The following is a 25,049-nucleotide window of genomic DNA, read 5'->3' on the forward strand; positions in this document are numbered from 1 at the left end:
TAAGGGTTACCTTACAGTCTTGACTTATCAAATTTATAACTGTAAAGTCCCATCTTTCAGAACATGTGGTATGTGATTTCAGTGGCTTACGTGGGCTAAATCAAGTACAGTTATTACAGTTAAACTGTAATAATTACAGTTTAAAACCTGAGAGTTAAACTGTAATAATTATAGTTTAAAACCTCTTTTCTATTTTTAAGCCTCTTAATGACATCATTTATTGTCTCCTGGCAATCAATTTAGGAAATCACGTTAGTCCACTAAGCATTTCAGATAAGGTGTTTCCACGAAGCATTCCAATATTATCATAAGGAATTGCTTTCGTATGCCATAAAAGAATAAGAAAGAAGCAGAATATGGCCTGCTGAAGGCGTTCCAGTTTTGTAGCTCCTCCCACTGCAGCACATAAGTCACTCAGTTACAGTTAACTTTGGGTTATCACTCACAGATTGAAAGCCCAACAGCCATCACACACACTGGGCCTGTGCTGGCACTTGTATGTGTGTTTCTCAATCAATGATGAGGGTATCGGAACCGGTCCTGGACATGGATATGGCGAATTACAGTGAAGTTTTGGACCCAACGTATACAACTTTGGAGTTTGAAACTATGCAGATTCTATATAATTCAAATGGTGAGTTCTCATCTGCTTGGAAATATATATAAATTAAGTGTAGTGGGAGAAGAAAAACTGAGCTTTCCAGGTGGTAGCCCTGTGCTTCATTGCTGGAAAATTCAGGGCTTGCTTTTTAAGGCCACAAATCTGAGCTTTTGTACTTTGTCACAAAATTTGAATTAATCATGCTATACCTATTTTATGTTAGAGATAGAAAAAGTCTCATTACGTCTAATAAAGTAATCTCAGGATTCTGCCATGGGCCAGTTAGGTAAAAAGAATAGTTTCAGCAGTTATTTTATTTACTGTAAATCATAGTAATAAGTGATATCAGCAGAATGACTGTAAAGTATGTTTTCTATGTAGTATTTAAAATGACATATGGAATGAAGTTTTCATAGAACACTGGAGAGTTTTACTGGTTGCCTCCTCCTTTCAATTACTTCGACTTTCAATTGCTGCTGATGAGAAACTGCATTAAAAATTACGATCAAGTTTTTGCACTGAACACAAATATGAAAGGAAATAAAAGGTTTATATTATAACCCCACTTGACAAGCTAATGTTTAGCCTCACAAAGCTCTTGGTATTTATCTACTGTAACATTTTAACTTTGAATAAGACATGAATTGTTTAGGGTTCATGTCTTTATATAACACAGTTTACTATTGACTTTAAATTTCTTCTTTAGGTAAAAATATCGCCCAAGATTAGTTGTATTTGAGAGAACTCCTAAAATCTACTAATTATGTATACATTGGAGGATTGTGTGTGTGTGTGTTTAATTCAGGCTTGAATTCTGTATCTTGTACACAGAATATCTTAATGTTCTACTCTGCTATATTATTAATGGGATGATTTGTTTTTAATTGTCAGAAGATGAATTCTGAAATTGAGCACAAAGACAGTTAAAATCAACCAATAGTGCAAATTATAGCAAGTGACTCTTGATTCTTTATATTTGGGTTTGATTAGAGATATTTCATAGAATATTTATCTCAATAGAATCATGATTATCTTAAAGACTGTAGATTGTTCAATAGTAGGGACAGGCTTATCATAAATATTCACTAAAACAGCTGACTTTCCAAAGTGATGTTTAACTTGTTTTCTTGTAATAATGTTGTTAATAATATATAAGCATGACATTAACTTAAAGCAAGAATTCAATTTTTTTCCTATTTCCATATAATCTCCCAGAATGCAGTCAATCCTTAGCACTTGTCGCTACTGTATTTCTAATGTCTATTTTGTTTATGTACCAAAAGAGAAATCCCCAGTTTTAAATTTTATGTCACATGGTTCACCTTAAACATATTCTCATTAAGTTTTTTTTACCTTATGAAATTATACATGATAATATTTGTCTACTCAGAAGTATTAGTAAGTAGAATACATGTGCTGTCACAGGATGTAATTGAGACATGGCAATCTTTAATTTTAGTTTTTGTTATAGTGAATATATAATAATGAATTGTCACTATGTTTATATTAGACAATTTGTGATAAATTAAACTTTAAAAATACATTACCTTATATATTCAATGTCTTTAGAGTACATAGAGATTTTTAAAGATGTAATCAACAACATTAACTCATTTAAGAAATATTGAAGTTAAAATGTTTTTGTGGATTCTTTTAAGCCTCTTTTTCAAAACTATGTATTAGATGTCCACTTTATGCCAGGCATAGTTCTACGAGCCAGAAGGCAGAGAGGGGTGAATGAGACAAATAAGTTCTCTGACGTCATGAAGTTTGTATTCATGGACATAGATGGATAAATGAGCAGACCAACACAGAATATAATTTTAGACAATGAAGCAGTTATTTAAAAAAATGTAAGCAGGGTTCTAGGTTCCATTTGTAGGGCAGATGGAAGTGACTCTCTTAGAAGTGTGTTCAGAGAACGTCTCATAGAAAATGTGAGATTTGAACAGAAACTAGAGAGCCAGCTGGAGAAATTCTTGAAGATTCTGAGGTGGGAACACATTTTAAGGGCGGGTGGGGAACAACATTGCATTATTCTCCAACATTGCTGGAGAATAATGTACAGGGTGAAAACAGGTACCAGGTAATGGGATCAGAGAGGTGAGAGAGGGCATTTATCATGCACAGCTTCAGTGGCCAAGGTAAGATGGATCTGCTCCTAAGGGTTGGATGCAGAAGGCTGATAGATGTGACTTTTTTATACCAGGAGCACTTTGGGGGCTTTGGGATCATAGACTGTAGGAGACGGAGGGTGAAAGGAGAGAGATTAGATATGAGGCTACTATAATGATCCAATGTAAAAATGGGCAGTTAGATAAGGGGGGGGTCATAAAGAAAGGGTGAAAAGTTACGGATTCGGTATATATTTAAAATATGCTCACTGTTGGGTTGCGTATGAGCGATGGGACGTATTTAGTGAATGCTCGCAGATGACTGGCCCTCAGAATTAGATGGCACCACTGACTGATGTAAGGAAGACAGAACGAAAAACGTTCTAGGGGAAAAAAAATCAGAGTTCTGTTTTTATGCATGAATTTGCAATTCCTATGAAACTTCAAAGTGAAGCTGTTAAATATGTGTTTGGGCATTTCAGACTGATACCCGTGGGAGACATCAGAGCTACAGATAAAATTGGGGGATTTTCATCACACCGTTACTATTTATGGCAACGGGACTGGATGAGCTTCCCTTGGGAAAGAGTGTAGTTGGAGGATGGAGCCCTACAGTGCCCCAACGTTTAATGGTCAGAAATAGGAGAGGAGGAATTGGAATGGAGACTGGCAGAAGCAGCTGGGGGTTAAAAGGAGAGCAGTGGCCTGGAGCCTCCAAGAAGCCAAGGGACAGAGTAGCTCCAGCCTATGAATATTGAGTAGGGCGATTTCAACTAGAAAGATTCAGTAGTAACTCAAACTCTTCCTTCTTCTTCTTCTTTTTTTCCCCCCTTAACTTCAGGAGAGAGTTCCGCCCCAGAGACAACAAGTATGAATACCACAGACAACGGTCTCAACTGTCTGTGTGCTATCTGTGGGGACAGAGCGACGGGAAAACACTATGGAGCCTCCAGCTGTGATGGCTGCAAAGGCTTCTTCCGGCGCAGTATCCGCAAGAGTCACGTCTATTCCTGCAGGTATAGTTCTCTTGGTAAAGTTCTCCTTAGAGGTGTTTCCAAATGGCCTGCCAGAAGTCAGAGAATGACATTCGGAGCTTCTGTGTTCCTGTAACTCTAAGCACACCATCTACGAGCTACAGTAAGAGTGAGGATGTGTGGGTGTGTATGCAGAGTGCATTCACACAGGGGGTTCTTCTCTTTATTTTTAGGGAACATTCAGACTTATAAAACGGATATATAAAAAAAAATCCACATTCTCACCACCCCAACTTAGACCAATATAGTTAGAGCCTACTGGACACCTCCCTTGTCGCTTTCTTTCTCCCCTCTTTCCCAGAGGCAACTACTATCTGAACTTTACAGTCTTTTCCTTGTGTTTCTTTGTTTTACCTCATGTGCATATACCAATAGACATATTTAAATCTGTATTTAAATGGTTTCACAATGTGTATATTTTTCTGCATGTTGATTTTTTTTTAGCATCTTTACATCCTGAGTCTTTTCAAACAAAATTATAAAAGTGTAGATGATTTTGGTAGTTGGTTCCTGTTAATGAATGAAAGTAAATTTTCAGTCCTGAAAGTTTGTATGTATTTGCGTGCCACGATTCTTTTGCCTTTGAATTTAATGTTTTATGTAAAACTTATTTAACTTATTTCTAGTAGGATGTTCTTTTGTATTTTTTAAAATTATCTAGTCAACATTATAGCACAATTTAGGATTAGATATTTCCACACTGAGTGTTCAGAATGAAAGTTCTCAAATGCAGATTGTATATATGCTAATTATGGGCTATTAATAATGATTGATTATAAGAGAAAAATATGTGTTTTTTCTATCAATGGTATGTTGTTTTAGGAAAAAGTTGGATATTTGGAAAGAAGTTAATTCTTTCACAATATGATGTCATTTGATTTCTAGGAGTATGAAAACAATATATAACTCCTCAAATATATAACAAGTGTTTTCTAATAATTTTTACTGGGCAGCTTAGTAGGTCAAAAGATATTAATCATACATTTTGAAACCTATTTGGTAAATGAAAAATAATATTTAGGTAGGTCTTGCATTTATACAGAGGGTGCCAAAAAATGTATGCACGTTTTAAGAAAAGAAAAATCTGTATTAAAATTATGCTGATGGTAACCACTTTGAGCACCTCTTGTACTTGCAGAAGTCAAATATGATTTGTAGTCATCTTTTGTTATTGGTATATATTATTACAATTTTAATACAGTTTTTTTTCCTTTCTGAAAATGTGTATACATTTTTATTGTCACCCTCTGTAAAAAAGACAGAGTAGATTTCCAAAATTATCAACTAAAATATATACAAAGTAACATGTAAACAACCCTTGACCCATGTGTTCTGTAAAAAGTGAAATACATATATATGAAAAATGCTGATCCGAACAACTAAATCCAACACAAAAAGTTTAAGAATCATAGCATATCAGCACAAAGCGTTGTAAAATCAAGATTCCCCCACTTCCTGTCTGGGAAAAGAAGAAAAAGAGTGTTCCCATAGCAACTTTTGGAATTTTAAAGAATATTCCAACAGCGTGTACAGTTGAACTCCTCGAACCTTCCCATCACGAGTACTGCTGCCACCTTCGCTTTCTTTACATATTTTGCTATTAAGCAAATGTTATGATGCTCCATTTGGAAAATAGTTGCTATAGTGATGCAAGTTCAAGGGCATAAAGGTTTCTTAAGATCAAGTGTTCCTGGTCTCACATTTATCCATTTCTTTAGATTTACAAATACCATGTCCATGCTAACTGTTCCATCACACTGAAGTTGGGCTTTCCCTCCCAAAGCACTTGAAATTACTGTCTCACTACTTCTGACATTGTTATTTATTATGGCTATTTGTAAATCCATATGTGTACTCTATTAAATGGTAGTTTCCTTGAATGGAAGAGGTAGATTATATTCCTCTGTTTATCCCCTGCACCTGGATCTTAGACCCAGTAGTTGCTTAATAATATGTTTATTCCAGTTTTGCATTAATTTAATGTTAACAGGGTGTGCCCTCCTGTTGTTTTTATTGATTTGGTTCCCTCTCCTGAGTCACCTCAGCCATGCATTCCCGAATGAACAATGATTTTTTCCTCATCCTGAAAGTATATCTCTCTTCTAGCTTAGTTCATTTATCACAGGTTATATATTCATTCAATTTTACGTGGCCACCCATATTTTTTGAAGAAACATCTTCTTTTAGAGATCACAACATATTTTCTTTTATTCTCATCATTAATAATCAACTACAAGTAAACAGGGATACATTGATACATATGGTGTATTTGTGAAGAAATGTTATTGCTTACTATATGATTAACATTTGCCCCAAAGTCTTGGAAGTACATTAACATAACAACCTATTACGGTAGATCCTCCCTATCATACAATTGTCAATTAACTGGGGGTGTTAAATAGCATTCTTGAGTTCTATGGAGAGTGAATGGTGGACCTAGGAATCAAGCTCAGATCTAATTCCAGAGACTGTACTCTTTTTTCTGTAAGTGTACAATTCAGTTTTTTTAGTATGTCCACAGTATTGTGCAACCATAACTACGATCAACTTAGAACATTTTCACCACCCTGTAAAGAAACCTGTTATCCTTTAGCAGGTATCCTCCCTACCAGTGTGAGGCAACATTTTGTATCTATAGATCTGCCTCTTCTGGACATTTGATATAAATTATACAATACGCAGCCTTTTGTGTCGGACTTCTTTCACTTGGAATAGTGTTTTCAAGGTCCACCCATGTTGTAGCATGTATCAGTACTCCATTCTTGTTAATTGCCCCAAAATAATATCCATCATGTGGGTGTACCACTGTTTGTTTATTCATCAGCTAATAGACATTTGGGTTGTCCCCACCTTTTGGCTAGTATGAATCATACTGCTCTGGACATTTGTGTACAAGTATTTGTGTGAACTTATGTTTTCATTTGTCTTGGGTACATACCTGGGAGCGGAATTGCTGGCTCAGATGGTAATGCTATGTTTAACTTTTTACAAAACTGCCCAACTTTTTTCCTAAGCAGCTGCAGCATTGTGTATTACAACCAGCAATGTGTGACAGTTCCAGTTTTTCTGCATCCTATCAATACTTGTTATTGTCTGTTTTTTGTGTTTTTTCTAATTATAGCTGTTTCAGTTGGTTTGAGGTGTTATCTAATTGTTCAGAGACTGTACACTCAATGCTGTTCTCAGCTGCCTCTTGATATGTAGTTTGGCATTAAACTTTAATTGGATGTGAGGGACATTTAAAATTAATCAAAGAATATTTAGAATGAGAAAAGCATGGATGTACAGAAGAATGGAGTTCTGATATAGTTAAAATTTATGTGCCAAAGGTTTTAAAACTAGGTTTGGCGCTCATGACTCATGAAAGAAATGACCATGCTCACTGGCCAAAAGTGAGATATCGTTCAGTTTTATTTCATTATAAAGACTGCATGAGAGGTGAGGCTGGTATTTCCATGTACATGCTGATAGTGAGACAGGAATAGTCATACTTGCTCTTATACATTCTTTCTATTGGGCCAAATTTGGTCATACTTACTTAAAGTCAATTTGTCTCTTTATTTGCTTTATTTCATAAATAATTTTCTGCAAACTAATACATCTTTTATTCTTTTTATGTTATAGGTTCAGTCGGCAATGTGTTGTTGACAAGGACAAAAGGAATCAATGTAGATATTGTCGATTAAGAAAGTGTTTTCGAGCAGGAATGAAAAAAGAAGGTAATAATATATAACGCAATAGTGATACTTAACATTACTGATTAAAAATGTTATATACACATTCTCATTTGGTCAAAACATTTTCACATGAGTTCTGATTTTTCTCAATGAAGCATCTATGGTTTATGGAGCTTAAAAATGTACTCAAAGACACTGACACCCAGCTCGTAAGCAGTGCAACCAGCCTTTATCTAATGACTGTTTGAATCCAGACACCATTCTTTCCACTACTGTGTTACACCTGGCCACAAAATTGTTGTCTAAATAACATTCCAATATCCTGTTCAAACGATAAATGGCAGAATCTATTAATAGGTTGAAATTATGAATGTATTTTGAAACACATTTTTATTGTCAATAACAATTGAATATCTTTATTTATTTGATAAACATTAATGGAACATTGACATTTCATGCTTTCATTTATTTATTTAACAAATATTCATTGAGCACTGCTACTCTCCAGACACGGTTCTGGGTGCTCAGTTTTCAGTAGTTAATGTACTAGAATAATCCTCTTAGGGAGCTTATATTCTGTTAAGGGACAGAGATATAGACTAGATACTCGACTTTCATTTTGAACATATTAAGTAATCTGATTATATTACCCTACATTCTGAATATGCTTAACTTAGAAACAAATGTGCTGAACATGTTTACATGCTTGACACAAGAATAGCCACGACAAGACTTACACTTACCACTTTTGCCACATGCTTATGCCTATCAGATACAAAGAGATACTTTTCAGAACTATTTCACAAACTCTGCAAAAATTAAGTTAAATCACTATACTACAGAAATGGAAGATGTTTCAAACCTGTCTTGGACACAGCTAGTTTTTTTCTCTGTCACTCAGTATTTTTAACAGACAAAAATTCCATTAGTTTCATTCAGGTTGCTAGCCTCAAAAAAGAAGACAAATGAAAGTTCACAAAATTAGAGGAGAAGCACCTTTCCTGTTTTAAAATGACTTATTTGCAATGACATGTTGGGTTGTTTATGGGATTAATTGGGTAATTTGTCAATCACCTTCATCCATTTCTAGTTGAGCTTCAGCTTTACTCCTACAAAAATACAAGCAAATCACCATCCTATATTTCCTTTAAGAGTTTTACAGTTTGGGAAATAAAAAATTGTTTTCAAAAATAGTGAAAATGTATCTTCAACTATTCATAGAATAGTACATTAGTTTTTCTAAATAGAGTAGTAAGTAACTTTTGGATTTAAGGGTAGTGATGTATTTCTTATTTACAATAATAGCATAATGTCAAGGTTAGTTTAAGATGAAAATGTATATAAGCATAGCTTTATGTCAAAACCTATGACAGCAAGAAGGTTACAAATGTTCACAATATATTTTATCATTTTTCTAAAGATTGATCATGTAAATTAAATTCATAAAAGCATGGCTTACATTTTAATTTTTTATCTCCACAAATGTATTTCATCAGTTTAGGCTGAAAATCAATGACAATTTCTGTAAAAACAACAACAACAAAAAAAAAAAAAAAAAAGGAAGGGTAGAGCAAGCTACCAGTAAATATAATTTTAAAATAAAATATTAATGATTCACTCCAACTTAAAGACTACACTCACTCTTAAAGTCAAAAAGTTCAGTATTTTCTTTTCCAAATTAATAAATTGATAGTTAATAATAGGTTTGGGGCATATTGTCGATTTTGGCATAGAAATTAGTGGATTTTTTAAATAAAAGAATAAATGCATTAAAAAAAAATCTGATAGTTTAATGATTTAGCTTTCCATCAGAACAGAATATGGCCTTAAGTTAATTTAGGTGCCATAGGCCTTGTTTTCATTATTTTTGGGAAACAGATAATTTTATCTTCTAAGTTTTGAAATCCAACTTTGACATCTGATTTATATTATTCTTTGTCTGACAAACATAGGTTAATACCCCACCCCTTCACTCTTCCTTATATTTAATAGTTTTTAATCAGGAATTTGGGGAGACACGGTATTCTTTCTTTTCTTTCTGAAACAAGTAGTTCTAGTTCCCTTAGAAGCCTTTTATATCATCCGCGAGATTTCTTCACCTTTCCCAAATACTGATAGTCAAACGTCAGGCTTCTCAGGAGACACTTCCTACCTACTGCAACTTTTGCTTTATTAATGTTGTACTTTCCCAGGACATTGTTTCATCAGATTGCAATGTTAAAATCTCCATAACTAAAATAAATTAACTTTCCATTTTTGCTGGTGTTTTAGAAGGAAAAGAAAATGGAAGTTCCAAGAATCTATGACTCACATCTTCTGACAGTGAATACACTCTTATCTTTGACCTGGTCAATCTCAGAAGCGATACTCTCCCTCTAGTTATCTTACGGATTTATTAACTTTAAGAGACTGGAAAACCATCTTATTAAAATACAGCATGGCTGAACTGGCTGACCCAACACTTTCTAACATGTATGCTATCACTTAAGTCCCAAACGGCAAGATTTTATGAGCTCAAGCGACAAGCCTGGCTCTTTCTACTTTTAAAAGTACTAGAGAATGATAAACATCTTCAGTCCTACTCCTCCCTACCCTGGGTTTTTGAGACATATCCCTTCTCACTTTTTATACTAATTTTTTTAAATCCAAAGTGTGTATCTTGATATCTACGGAAGGGAACCGACCAATTAAAACTGTGCCTTTTTCTCCCCTAGCTGTGCAAAACGAGCGCGATAGAATAAGCACCAGAAGAAGCACGTTTGATGGCAGCAATATCCCTTCCATTAATACACTGGCTCAGGCAGAACATCGGTCTCGCCAGGTACCCGCCATCCCTAGCCTCCTGCCTGCCTAAGAGAATCAAGTGTCTATTTAGGCGGAATGCTAACATAATCTAGTATTTTCGAAGTAAAACTCTCGAATGTGTGGACGTGCAATTTGAGCTTTACTTTGAAAAATATTAATTGGACTGTAGACTTAATTTTGACTTTTCTTGGACACGTTCCTATTTATTAAATGGAAAAATGAAATGCATTTCAGTCGAAGATTATCAAAAGAAGCCGTTTGTTTACAAGTTTGATTTAAAATATGCTTAATGCATAGCACCGCTCTCGGGGGGCAGTATCTTGTTTTCTTGCCTGAATCTGTAAAATCAGTTACCACAACTTCTGGGGAGTTTGGTTGAAACCTATCATCAGAGCTTCGCTGAAAATGACGTCTGGACTCAAGAACTCACCTTGGCACCTGCTTTGGAAGCCGGTCTTTAAGGGAAGAGGCAGAATTAACAAAAACAAAAACAAAAACAAACAAAAAAAACACACACACAGGAAAAATAGTTTAAATTTCTAGAATGAGAATATGAGTTCTAGAGTTTAAAAATGTAGGTCATGTTGATGCGTAAAAAAAATAAATCAGGAATAAAATAAACTCTTTAAAGACAGTTTATTTTAGCATTGCTCCTATTAGAAATGTTAATGATGTTTTTCTGTTATAAGGCAAATTATGAAATAGCTAACTATTAATCCAATCCTATAATGAGTGGGTACAACTTTCGCTTTTGATAACACAAGGGTCATATGATGAGGTTAATGTCAGCGTTATCATCATTGTTACCTGGAGATTACTTGATGGTCCTATAAAGCATTTAGAGTATGGCTTAAAGGGGCACTATGAGGAAGTACATATTCACTACACAAGAAAGACACGTACACACGCATGTTCAAAAATTTCAAAAACAAAGTTTGTAAGAATGTTTAGAAAGTGATTTCTTTGGCAGAAAGACATTTTAACACCATTTCTATTTTTATATAGTTCAGAATTGTATATCATTTTTAAAAGCATCATTATATGTTAGGCTTTTCTATGTGGCTGAGTCAAAGTTAGCATCTTTGTTTTATTTTGAGGGGCTTCCATTCAGTGCATAACAGAAATCATTCCGGCTTCTTGTCTAAATCTTTTCTCCCTGGTTTGGTACACTTCATCCACTGGAAACATTGTCAGCAAATTAAAGATGGGTTTTCGTCATGAAAATGTCATTTTTTAATTAAAAATAAAATCACAGAGCATATTTCATGTAAATACTCCATTGTCTCTTGGTAGAGTCATTTTGATTTATGAAACACCCCAAAAGTTGGGTAACTTATTTTACAGATTTAGCCGGTAAAATAAGAAACTGCTCCCAGAACATGTGCTATGCAGTGAATGTTTTCAATTTAATTAGAACTGATGAGTATGTTATTTCTCAATCTAAAAATATTGAGTGTGTTTCAAGATATTGTGAGGATGATAGTACCACTTCAGTGGTGTTTATTGCAGTCATAGAAAAAAGAATATCGTTAGGTCTTCTGTTGAATGATAAAATAATAGAATGGTTTTCCTGCCAGATCTCAGCCTCCAGCCCTGGTGCAAGCACTGACATAAATGTTAAGAAAATTGCGAGTATCGGTGATGTCTGTGAATCTATGAAACAGCAACTCTTAGTCTTGGTGGAATGGGCGAAATATATCCCTGCCTTCTGTGAACTACCACTGGACGATCAGGTATAACTTAAAGTGATGAATGCTTTCGAAAACGGTTTTTCAACTTTGCCAAGTTTTTGTGTTCTTTTAATTATGTTTACAATAGATTCACTATATTTGACAAAGGTTAAATGATCTTATGCGAGAAAAAGATTGGTTTTCTTGCCCATTCGCCTTCTTGTTCTATCAAGAGGTACAGGTGTTTAACTTCTATTTTAGGGGACTTGAAAATGTATTGATTGGGTGAAGTTGAGCAAGACACTGTTCTTCCCTCTTGGAGTTAAAAAAAAGTAACTGAGAGTGAAAGACAGATAAGTAACTGCCACTGTGAAATAAAGGGTTGGCAGGGCAACCCTTTTTTTGTCTTGGTATTAACTGAAGGTTCCGTGTAAAATGCCTCACAAATGCCTCACAAACAGAAACCACACAGGTTGAGTCGGTCTTTTGGGTACTTTGTGCAATTAACATATAAAATTTTGCTCCTCCTATTGTCAATTTTATTCTAGCATTACTGTATGAAAATTATAGGTCTGGCAATAAAAGACTGTAGAATCATGCTTTGAGATCTATGGAGAGAAAAAGAGAATCCATGAATAATGATCTTTTCCTAATAAATATATTTTCATACTTGGTCATATATACATTAAGACATTTTGATTAATAGTTAAGAACTTTAATTTCTAACTAGTCTATGAAGGTTAGATCACTAGTTTTAGATTTATTTCAAACTCTTCCAAGTAGTATACAATATTTTGTAGATGCAAATATTTTGAAATTTTCCAATTCCCCCCACATTGAATAAACCATGCTATCTATGTATTATACCCAGTGTCTATCGTTACCTCCTTTGACCAGTATTATCATGGATAGACAAACAAACTGTCAAAGGGAAAGATTGTCTAAAAATCAAAGAAGGACAAACTATTTACACAACCAGAAAAAAAAAAGTGATCATAAGAAGTTAGTTACAGTTCTAGGAGAGTATTTCACTTGGTGAAAAAAAAAAAAAAATCTGTGAAATCTGAAATCATTCTTAAAATGTTCTGTAACTGCCTTTCTGGTATGAGTCATGGTAATTGACATATCATAAAGATAACTTGGCTCAGGAGGTTATTTCAGAGTGAATAATGCTAAATTGCTAAAACATACTTGTCTCACCCCAAGCCATATAAGCAAGGTTATGTTATTTACCAGTTTTATATTTTTATTGTCACTCCTCTTTAAAAGCTGCTGACTTATGAATGAAGACAATAATTTAAAAATTGGAAACCTGAAATCCAGTGACCTGTCAAAAGTAGTTTTTTATTTACTAACTCAGATTTTAATATTAACAGTATAGTATTAACAGCCATGGATTGACAACTGTCTATTATGGGTAAGGCACTGGGAAATTAGCTTTCAGTTGTATTATATATTAGATTATTTTATTTAATGCTCTCAGGAACTCTGAAGCATAGGTTTTATAATCTCCATTTAATAATTTTTTAAAAAAACTAAGCTCTAGATCAGTTAAATTCACTCAGTAAATCCATCAAACAAACATTTATTAGAACTACTGTTCAGTTTTAGGAACTGTAAGTATTCAGCAGTAAAAATATAGATTACACCACTATTCTCATTCTATTTGGGAGAGACGGACCATAAAAAAATATACAGATTATGAGTAAGTTGCTGCTAGGTGGGGATAAGTTCTATAAAATAAAATGGGATGAGTTGTTGGAGAATGACAGGGGTTGGAGTGGTAACAGATACTTTAAATTGGGGGTCAGAGAAGATTTTTTTCCTGAGACCTGAATGACAAGGGACTAAGCATACCAAGATGTGAGAAGAACGTGTTCTGAGTTCACAACCAGCATATTCAAAGGCCCTGAGGCAAGCAGAAACATGTACCTGCAGAAGAGTCAGCAAAGGATTTTGCAAGGTGAAGCCAGAGGCACAGGAGGGGGCAAAGCACTGAGCCATCCTTGGTTAAGGAGTTTGGATTTTATTCTCAGGTCAATAAGAAGCCAGTGAAGAGTTTTCAGCAGAGAAGTGATAGTAAGTGATTATTTTATAAATGTTATCTTGGAAGCTCTATCAAGAAAGATTTTGGATCGAGGAACCAGGAAGGGAGCAGGAATACTTGTCAGAGTATATTGTGGAACCCAAGGGATGAAGGACAAAGGCTGGACGATTAGAGAGAATCAAAATGGAGTCTCGTTTGTGAAATGAACAAGCATTTTGCATGGTGGTGCCATTTGCTAAGTTGCTGAAGACATGGAGGAGCATTCCTTTGATGTGCTAAATTTGAAACGCTTCCTATTATTTCTAGTGGTGATGTCCAGCAGGCACCTGACTGTACACACCAAGCTCAGTTCAGAACTAGTGCAAAGAGTCAGAGGATCGAGCCAGAGTGTATTAGAATCCAGATCCCCCCATCCTCATCTCACTATGTCACAAGTCCTCACTTTGCTTTTGTTTATTCAGTTTATTATGTGGAAGACATTGTGTTTTACATATATTTTCTCATTTAATCCTTTGGTCTACTCTTTGAAATGTTTCCCACCTCTCCACTTGAAAACAAATGAGTCCCAAACATGAACGGTTTACCCAAAGTTAAACAGGTAGTAAGTGGGCAAGCCAGAATTGAACTCTGATTTGTTTCATTTCATTTCATTCGAAAGCATTTAATTGTTCTGTTGTTTGTTTTGTTTGTTTTTGCTGACGTTATGTTGACTTGTTAGTTTTAAAAATTTTGAAAAAATGAAACTCTATTGACATTCTAAAATAGAAAGCTTATTGGTGGCAACTACCTATGAATATTATAGTTTTTTAAACATAAAAAGTGCCCCAGTCTTTAAGAACACTAAGTTCATCAGACTCATACCATCTTCTAATCACCCAATTTTATAATTAATTGTTGAACCTGGACTTTTTCATTAAGGTGGCACTGTTGAGAGCTCATGCTGGGGAACATTTGCTGCTAGGAGCCACAAAGAGATCCATGCTGTATAAAGATATTTTGCTTTTGGGTAAGTATTGTCTTAATTTATGAAGAAATTATGCATGCTTCCTTCTTACACAGCATGTGTATGTACCAACCATTCACAGATACTGTCAAATGGTGCTCTCGCTTCACAGATTGGATTTAACTGATCATGTCCTCACTCAGGCCCCATTTTTTTTCTTTTTTTTTTTCTTTTTTTTTGCTTTGCTTTGATTGCAACAGAGTACAGAGTGCATTGGATATTCAGGGTGAATTAAGATTTTAAAATAAAAGAAAGACATTGCTCAATAAACATAACCGTAAGGTATATTTAAATCATAGGACAGAGAATTAATGATTTCTTTGACTGTCCTATGAGGTCCCAGTGTTGTTTCATACGCCCTCTGTGCCTACTTAATAATTGCAATGTGTTATTTTATACTTTTTTTGGAACACCTATATCTCCCATGATCTCATTGCCCATAATACGCTACAAAATCCCAAGATTTAAAAAAAAAAAAATGGTGACAGTGTCTAGAAAATTCTAATATGAAATAACAGTGCTAGAAGAGACAAAAGCAGGATGGCAGGTGGAATGGAAGGTGGGGGGAGATACAAAGGAAAAGCTTTTATCTTCACTAAGTCAGTCTCCAATCCCCCCACCCTACTTCACTTACAAAATTAGGTTTCCTGTTGAAAGAGTTAAGATTCCCCAATGCTTATTAGCTCCACTTCTCCCTGGTTTGTGCAAAATCATGACTAAATTGTTTATTCTCTTTATGTGATAGATATTTCATCCTAAAATATAAATAAATTGAGCACAATATAGTGAGAGCTGATGTTTATTGAGGACATACTATGTAACCTGCATTGGTCAGAGTGCTTTACACATATATCAACACTCTGTCGTATAATCAATCCTCACAATAACGCTAAAGGATACGTACTATTATTTTCGGCCCATTTTTCAGGTGAAGAAATGGAGGCAGAGAAAGTTTACCTAAGGTCACAAAGCTAGTAAGGCCACAAAGGCCAGAGCCAGAATTCTAAACCACGTAATGTGACTCCAGAGACTATTCTCTCAGATTCTATTAAACATTCTCTTGCCTTTAGAGAAACCCATTCTCATTACAGATCTGAATACAAGATACCTAGAAAACAAAATGGTTTTACTATTAGTTCTGGATTGTTTTATCATGAAAAATTAGGTAAACTACGATGAGCAGTGATACATTTTTTGAATACTTTTGCACATATTGTTACACTGAACAGTGTCTTTGCCTGCAGTGAACGAATTCAGAATATTCTGCTTTTTTTTTTTTTTTAATTGGGGAACAGTGTGTTTCTCCAGAGCCCATCAGCTCCAAGTCATTGTCCTTCAATCTAGATGTGGAGGGCGCAGCTCAGCTCCAAGTCCCGTCGCCATTTTCAATGGAACCGGCAACCTTGCTGCTGAGAGCTCACGCTCTAACCAACTGAGCCATCGGCCGCTCCCAGAATGTTCTGCTTTTTATGAAACCATAAAACTAACAATTTAGATGTTGTTTTAGGAGTATAATAAATTTCTAATTTTCTAATATTTTAGAAGCTCTAATAAATACTGATCATATACTATCCAGAGACTTTTTAATTTAGAATGGTCTTTCGGGACCACTCTCTATCCAATTTCTGAAATCCCTTAAATCCTTCCCTGTAAAGTGACCATCCCATCTGTACTGGAACCCAGGAAGAGAGAATTTACTATTTAATAAGGCAACTTGTGAGAATATAGATGCTCATTTTCAAAAAGTCAGCCTGATCTACTTAGGCTTATTGAAATTATCTCAGTAGTTGTAAGCCTACAAATACCTGGACACTAAAAGAGGGCTGTTTTTAATACACTATAAATCAGAAAGATTTCTTAGGTTCTATATTGTGCTCATTAACGAGTAAGACACAAAAAGACAACTGGCAGCAGAAAGCTAATCATTACACTTTGTTTCTCCCTTGTCAATTATTAGCTTGTTATTAGCCTGTACTTCAGTGTTATCGCCGGTGACTGAGGCTTTTAAAATGCATGCGATCATGCTATCAATGTTGATCCTTCAAGTGTTCTTGAGTTTTTCTAACTTAACACCACCAAGAGAGGAAGTGCTATTATTATTTCTGCAAGGGAAGACCATTCAAAGCATTGCTTTGTAAAAACTTAAATACTGTCTGACACTTTCTTGGGGGGGGTATGTGTAATTATTATTATTATCTTCCTCCCTAGGAAACAACTACATTATTCACCGTAACAGCTGTGAAGTTGAGATCAGCCGTGTGGCCAATCGGGTGCTAGACGAGCTGGTCCGACCATTTCAAGAAATCCAGATCGATGAGAATGAATACGCCTGCTTGAAGGCCATTGTATTTTTTGATCCAGGTTTGTTTCCGCAGTCCCATGGAACAATAGTCTGAATGAACGTTGAACTGTTGTGTAACGTGAGAATACTTACTGTCACACTCTCGCAAGCATAAATGTTGAGACTGCCCTTTTCACTCCTTTATTAGATGCGAAAGGGCTAAGTGACCCGGTCAAGATTAAGAACATGCGGTTCCAAGTGCAGCTCAGTCTGGAGGACTACATCAATGACCGGCAGTATGACTCTCGCGGGCGCTTTGGGGAGCTGCTTCTGCTCCTGCCCACGCTGCAAAGCATCACCTGGCAAATGATCGAGCAGATACAATTCGTTAAACTTTTTGGGATGGTGAAAATCGACAACTTGCTTCAGGAGATGTTACTGGGTGGTGAGTCTGTTTGGGAATCTCTGTTATATTCATAAGAGCCACACTGTGTGCTTTAGAATAAGTTTGACCCTTACAGTGAACTCAATTGTTTACATGTAGAAAGTCTGCAAAGCCCATTGGATGGGGACAAAATACCATGAACGTATTCAAATCCCCATCCTTACTAGCCTCTACCATCTCCACCAGCTCCACCTGGTCCGTCTAACTTCAATTTTCAGGCTCTTCAAATATGGTGAATAGAAATCTATTTCCTATTTTTAGTACTCCTTGAAGTATATTTTCCTATGCCTTTACTCCTTTTAAAGCTGAAGGATATCAGAATTGCAACATAACCTAAAAAATATATATAAAATATCTTAAAAGTGAACACTTTGCTCCTGTAATAATTAATGGACACAACACAATGAGAAGGGAAAAATGAGATTTCATTACTGCAATAAATGTCGGAGATAAGTTAAGAAAGCATTTATTCTGTGTTCTGATCTAGATTAAATTTCCTTATGGAATCACTTTATTTTCTTTTTAGTTTTCTGGTGCTTAATGTGTTCCTAATGATATCTTCCTGAAATAAAAGTTGTTTATGCTGTTAGGGTGATCCCAAATACTATAAACTTGAGGTAAGTGATTCTTGGAATTGCCTTAACAACAGGCAGCAAACCTAATGATTCCAGGAAACAGCACACAAGGTCCATTATTAATATACAACATAATATGAGGCAACATTTATCTAGCCAATGTGCAGTGAAAGCTGACATTGTCCTTAATATGGCAGCGGTTGTATTCATTTATTTTTGAATTCCCAAAAAGCACTTTGCAAAAATAGCAATATTCAAGCTGTCAATCAAAACATTTGTTCCAAGGTAAAATTGCCGTCCCTGATTACATGTCACTAATGCAAGCCTCTTTTTATCTTCTGTAGGTGCTTCCAATGATGTTAGCCATCTCCATCATCCAATGAATCCACATTTGTCTCAAGATCCATTAACTGGACAAACTATACTTCTAGGTCCCATGTCGACCCTGGTTCATACAGACCAGATCTGTAAGTATCTGGGCGACTTTTTAACCGTAATATGTCTAAAACTTCATTACCTGAGAAAAAGGGGGATTAGGGAGATATAATGGACTAGTGCTCAGAAACTGCAAAGTTCGGATACGTTTTTCTCTCCAGGAATCAACTGTGGGAGACTGTGATATTCAGTAAGACCCGAATTTGCTCCCTAAAATAGAGATGTGAACACCTCAACCTTTCTACTACATAGGTCTGGAGCACAAAATAAAATACAAGGCAGTTCTAGCTTTGCCTGGTAATGGAGGACTCTGGATATGGCGATGCATGCTGAAACCATGCAAAGAAATCTTAACAATCAATGGGGAAATTATGGTTGTGTGTGACCTTTAGAAATGTTTATCAGATAGTGTTATATGTCCGTTACACCTCAGTAAAAAAATGAAAATGTTTGTCAAAACAGGAAGAACTCTCTTAACTATACATTGAAAAATATCGTAATCCTAATATTTATTTTGCACACTGTAATTTAAAAACATTCGAAACGCTGAGAAGGGAAGTTTTATTTCTTTGTAAAAATATGAAGAAAAGTAGTTTGAATAGTGCTTCCACCTCCTCTTCCTTTAAGAGAAGGATGCCTGTAGGAGGTAATGAGTATCTTTTCTTTGCCTTGATGACTTACGTTTTTGGAAGTTTGGATCAGCTACCAACATTTTGTCCTCTGCGTATTCAGTGCCCTGAAATATCTCCGAGAACCCATTTCATGTGAAGGTCTCTGTCAGTTTCATGTCCTCTGTGGCAGCTCTGTCCTTTACAAAACAGCCCGTTTTCTCACGTACGCTGACAAGGGTTCCTTCCCCAAGCTCCTGGCTGCATATTTAGAAACTCAAAAAACAGCAGTGTCCATATTCCCATGGACTTACTTCTATAACTCCACTTCGTTTGATTGGAATTGCACTTCCAGCATTATCATTTTTTGTTTCTTTGCCACACTTTAATCTCTTTTTTGTAAAGCCAGTTCCCTTTCAATTGTCCATTTTTGAAAAATATCACATGGATTTATCACTAGGAGGCAGGAGATAACACAACTACACACTTCATTGTCAGGGCGTGAGTTGAATAAAATATGTTCAGGACCAGTCATGGACAGACTGAAAGATGAGATGTGATTGATCACTGATCACAAGACATCCGTCGTTTAGGTAATTATTTATAGGCCAAAGAGTTAACAGCACAGTCTGTGTTTATGCAGAGCTCACAGCTAATTGGGAGTTACCACGCTAACTGAAACTCAGAACGTGTTTTTGCAGGACTGATGCTATTATTAACTGATAAATGAAACCCATGCATATCAGAATTGTGGCCAGCGATGGCTGCTTGGGAAAACTCTTTGGAACTAAAATGATTATATAAATACTAGTGGTTGTTAACAGTTAAGTTAATCTGTAATGATTACAGAGTTCACACAAATTCTATGTCTATATGCTCTCTCCTAGTGATAAAAATCTCTATTTGACCAAACACCTAGAATTAATTGCCTCTGAATTTATATTAATTAGTCCCAAATTTACCTTTGTTCTGTGGCCTCTGAGCCCTAAGCCAGCAACCTCCCTGAGATGCCTTCAGTCATCAGGATATAATTAGTATGCATACCGTATTACCTACTGAATTTACAATAGCCCTTAAATAACTGGTTACCATGTTGTTTTACCCAAATGTTCCATGTAATGTAACAATTTCCTGAGTACCACCTGAGTACTACCTCCTGGTGGGGAAAGCAGAGGCCAGAAAAATACATTTTCTCCCAATCTATACTTTAGTTAGAAGCATTGGTGGACCTATGTGTACATTTTGTCCAAAACACAAAATTCTTTGAGTACATGACAGAGGCAGAAATGAAGTTGTTAGAAAAAAAGTTCAAATTGTGGAAACAGTGTGGCACATTTAATCTGTGGGTCCCAGCGTACTTGAAAGACATTGTTTGGGGACCATCCTTGCAAAGCAGATGTTACCATTTTCATTTAATAGGTGGTCAAGGGCAGAGAGAGGCAAGCCCAATACGATACTAAAAGCCGATACTAAAAGCTGTGGAGCTATGTCTCTTAGAGATCAGTTGTTCATAAACTCAGACAATAAAACACATTAACAACACATTAAGCATTGTAGGCGCAAACTGGCAAGAAAGTTTCACAATTCCGCTGGCGGTTGTTGAATCCTTTACTTTTTTTTTTTTTTAATTAATTTTATTGGGGTGACAATTGTTAGTAAATTTACATAGATTTCAGGTGTACAATTCTGTATTACATCGTCTATAAATCCCATTGTGTGTTCACCACCCAGAGTCAGTTCTCCTTCCATCACCATATATTTGATCCCCTTTACCCTCATTAAATGCTGGTTTTCTAGTAGTTTAAAAAGCATGTGTGTGGACCCTAATCTTGTTAGTTAGAGTTACATTATCACACTTTTCATTGTTATTTTCCTCTTGTAACATAATATTTATAAGAGTCATTTGTAAAGCAAAAATCATTTGCTTTGCTCGTGCTCATGTAGAATGTTTACCTTTTATCCGAAACAAAACATTAGACACATAGGCACATAAAAATGTAAGTTCATGCATAACTTTCTTGGTCTTTTAGAGCCTGGCCTCTGCAGTTACAGATCCATCCTAAAACCCCAGAAATAATTTTTAAAGTAATTTATTCTTTTGCCAATTCAACTATCTAAAACTGTTGTTTCGAAGCAATTGCTAATCCATACTTAATAATACTAAAGTTATTCTAGTAAAGAAAACCAGGCAAAAAGGGACTGTTCTCATCTTTGTACAGAATTTTTTTCTAGAATTTAAAAAAAAATTTGTTGTAGAGGAAAAATATCGATAAAGTTTGCAATGCTTCAGTCTGATTATCAATCATTTTCTACTTGTTCTGTTAAGTATATGGAATAGTAATAAATGTGAGTACTGAAATATTTCCAGTTTTAAAATAATTATAGAATAGCTCTTATATGATTTTATAATATGGTAAACGTTTGCAATAGGAAGAACTGGTATTCTAGACAATGAAATATTCAAACTGTTACTTTTTTTCAATAACTTAGGCTTGCTGTTTGCATTGATGGGAAAGGGATAGACAAGCTGTTATAACAGAATAATTTTGCAGTGACAAAGCCAGTAGTTTTCAGATGCGTTTAACTACAACATAGATTTTTAAAGCACTTGAAAAACACCTTGCCTTCATTTTTTATGTGCTCAAATACATTTGAGTTCATGGAATCTGAACCAAATACATTTAATTTTATGCACATTTTTATTGCAAAATTACAACGTGTGTTTCCTAAGATTTCAAAAAACACTGGCATTCTGTTAATTCTTTTCATTACCCTTTTTTCTGCTGGGTGTGTGAGAGAAGCAGATGCTAGACACACTATTAAGAAAGGCAGGAAACACCGTCAAGACACTCGTAAGAGTTTTAAGCATGATCTAGTTCAGGTTAAATCTATTTGGAGAGATAGGCTGGGGGTGCGTCTGAAGCAGTGTGTCCGTGAACTGACAGCACATTATATAAACCACTACTTTACATTTGATCGTTTAAAAACCTCCAAAATGAAGCAACGCCTGTCATGTGGGACTTAATAGATGGGTCATGGTGACACTCCCATCACATACGACTCTGATTCTTTTTTTTAGCAACTCCTGAAACCCCACTCCCTTCCCCACCACAAGGCTCTGGTCAGGAACAGTACAAAACAGCTGCCAACCAAGCTTCCGTCATTTCACACCAGCCTCTCTCCAAACAAAAGCCATTGTGAGGACGCGTTTACTTCCGAACGGCACTGCATAAATGTGAAAAATTGCTGGTCGTGGCATATCTCAGGATAGTGCTTCTGGCAAACTCTTAGCCAAGGCTTCTTCATGGTGCTGTTATAAGATGGTAACCTATTTTCTTGTTTGTAGGCTCATTTGTTTGTTGTTGCTGTTGTTTAAAACCTTCAGTGGCAACCACTGTACATGTGAGTTTTGGTGTGTTTATATCGTGTGTGTTTCGCCCGCTTCCCTTGCACTGTGCCTAAAGCAATTGAATCTTCTGTACGACCTTCATTTGTTGTCTTAATATTAATTTAAATCTGTAAATAACTGCTGTCTCGTGATGCGATACAGAACTAACTTTTCTCTTTTGACTGAGAATAGTAGATCAGAAATCCCCGATTAATAGAAAATGAACAAAGTTTTTAATAGATTTTAAATTCGCAAATTAGAAAAATAAGTGCCTGTAGAATAGGGCATAGGTCTGTGAAGAAGAATCACTTATGGATATCCTGTGGCTAAGAAGGATCTTTTTGGCCCACAGTTACATCTGCCTGTTTTAAGTTTAGAAAAATCTACACAGCCATTCCAAGGGTGACTGAATATTCTTTCAAATCTGACTGTATTTGAAGATGTATGTAAGATAAAAGATGTTAGTTTTAGCAGATAGGTTACAAGCTAAACTGTAAATTGAACCCCCTAAAACAGTGGCTCAACCAAGAGAGAAGCTAATTTCCCTCTCCAAAAACAACCGAGAAGTCATCATCCATTGACTAGAACTTGGCACCTGCCCAGGGAGGCTGGGAGAGTGGGCGAAAAGCCTGTGCCCACTGAAGCTGGGCATGTAGGAGACGAATGTTGGGAGACACATCGGCCATGTGTCCCCCACGTGTTGCTTCATTCAATCTTCACAACAACCATGTAAGAGGGGTGTTAGTATCTTTCTTTTATAAATAAATAAACCTTTCCTTAGAGGGTTTAAGTATCATAACCAAAGTTTATAAACCTAAAGAGTAGGAGAACCACATTTAAGCCCAGGTCTGGCTGACTTTTATGAGGATCATTATAGCTTTGGTGTAGGATGAAAAATGGGAGTTTCTGACTGTGGTTCTTAAGTATATACACTTGAGGGCTGATTGAACACTAGCTGACATTTACCTATATCACACATGTTTACAGGTAAGCAGGGAACGTTTTAGGGTTGCAACATGATACAAAACCACTTTTGTACTTTTAAGAAGAGTCTTACCCCTAAAAGGTATATTTTAAATATATTAAGAAAAAAGATACACCAGCTAGATTATGATGAAAACAAAAAGAAATGTGAATCACTAATTAATCATATTTTTAAAAATCCAGCAACCCAGGGGTATGAGGAATGTCTAATTCCGGACTGAGGAGTACAGTTCTTTGGAGCTTTAAAGTATTTGATATCATCTAAAGCTGGAGCTTATTTAAAAACAATTAATGATGGGTTGCTTCATGAACTGGTGACACACACCTCTCACCCCTTACACACAGGTCATTTATTAGCTGAAGCAGGGAACAATTGGTTGAGTAATTAATTACCAATGATATAAAAAATATCACAAGCCATGAGGAAACTGATTTACTTGATTTTTTAAAGACCTTTCAAAATTTCTAAGATCATGATTTCATAATCCCCACTTACCACACAAATAAAAAGGTTCAGTAAATGTTAACTAGCTTATTGGCTCTTAAAGTGAAATTGAACTCTTAAAGTGGAAAATGATTACTTAGTTAGACGCTATCATTGATTTAATAGAATCAATAAATTCTTTCAAGAGCTGGTACCTTTGTGCAACCAGAAAACATGTCTTTGAGAGAAAAGGAAAGTTTTTTTAAACTTTTTCTTGTTGTTGAAAATTTTGTGTCTCTGTTTCATGAATAAGAATGTTTTTGATTTTTATAAATACAAATGTCATTTGTAGATTCCTGCTACCTTTTTTGTGTCCTCTTAGATGATCATAAAAAAAGTTTAAAACACAAAACAAATCATTATTATTAGTCAGCCCTTTAACTTATCTGCCTATATTTACTAAACAGTTATCTTTTAGAAATTTACACTAACGATTTTATTTTAATAACTGTGGTCAGGGAATTTGTAATATAATATTTTTGTATACTTTACTGCCAAAAATGCTGGATGAGAAGGAACTGATATTTTTAAAATTTTGATACAGAAAGTTATTGCTTTTATATAGCACAAAACTTTTTTCAGGTAATAAAAGTGAATAATTTATTGTGAAATAATGATTCATTTTATAAATGTAAAATTATTTTTATAAATTTTATTGTTGAAAATCAAAAATTACTAGATTTTTTTAAATGTTAAATTATAGTGAGATTAAAATATTTCTAAACTGTGATAACTTGTTGTTTCATTGAAGTTTCTAAATAAAAATTGAAGGAAAAAAAACTGAAATGGGGTGCTTCGTTATTGTCCAAAATGATTTTATAATTTTACAGATATTGATAATATCTTTTGTATGGTCATTTAGTAAAATTTACATAGAGTTTGCTAATATTGGTCTTTA

The 25,049-nt window shown here is 35.2% G+C and overlaps 1 protein-coding gene across 1 annotated transcript; it reads left to right on the forward strand.

Moving 5' to 3' along the window:
• Positions 1–432: 432 nt before the first annotated feature.
• HNF4G (hepatocyte nuclear factor 4 gamma) lies at positions 433–24,923 on the forward strand. The gene is made up of 10 exons (XM_081070362.1): positions 433–634; positions 3,557–3,731; positions 7,374–7,468; positions 10,141–10,247; positions 11,809–11,964; positions 14,867–14,954; positions 17,160–17,312; positions 17,441–17,677; positions 18,597–18,719; positions 22,375–24,923. The coding sequence occupies exons 1-10, from the start codon at positions 499–501 to the stop codon at positions 22,494–22,496; spliced, it is 1,392 nt and encodes a 463-aa protein (XP_080926488.1). The 5' UTR covers positions 433–498; the 3' UTR covers positions 22,497–24,923.
• The last annotated feature ends 126 nt before the right edge of the window (positions 24,924–25,049 follow it).

Source organism: Rhinolophus hipposideros (assembly GCF_964194185.1).
Source record: "Rhinolophus hipposideros genome assembly, chromosome: 13".
Taxonomy (NCBI): Eukaryota; Metazoa; Chordata; class Mammalia; order Chiroptera; family Rhinolophidae; genus Rhinolophus; species Rhinolophus hipposideros.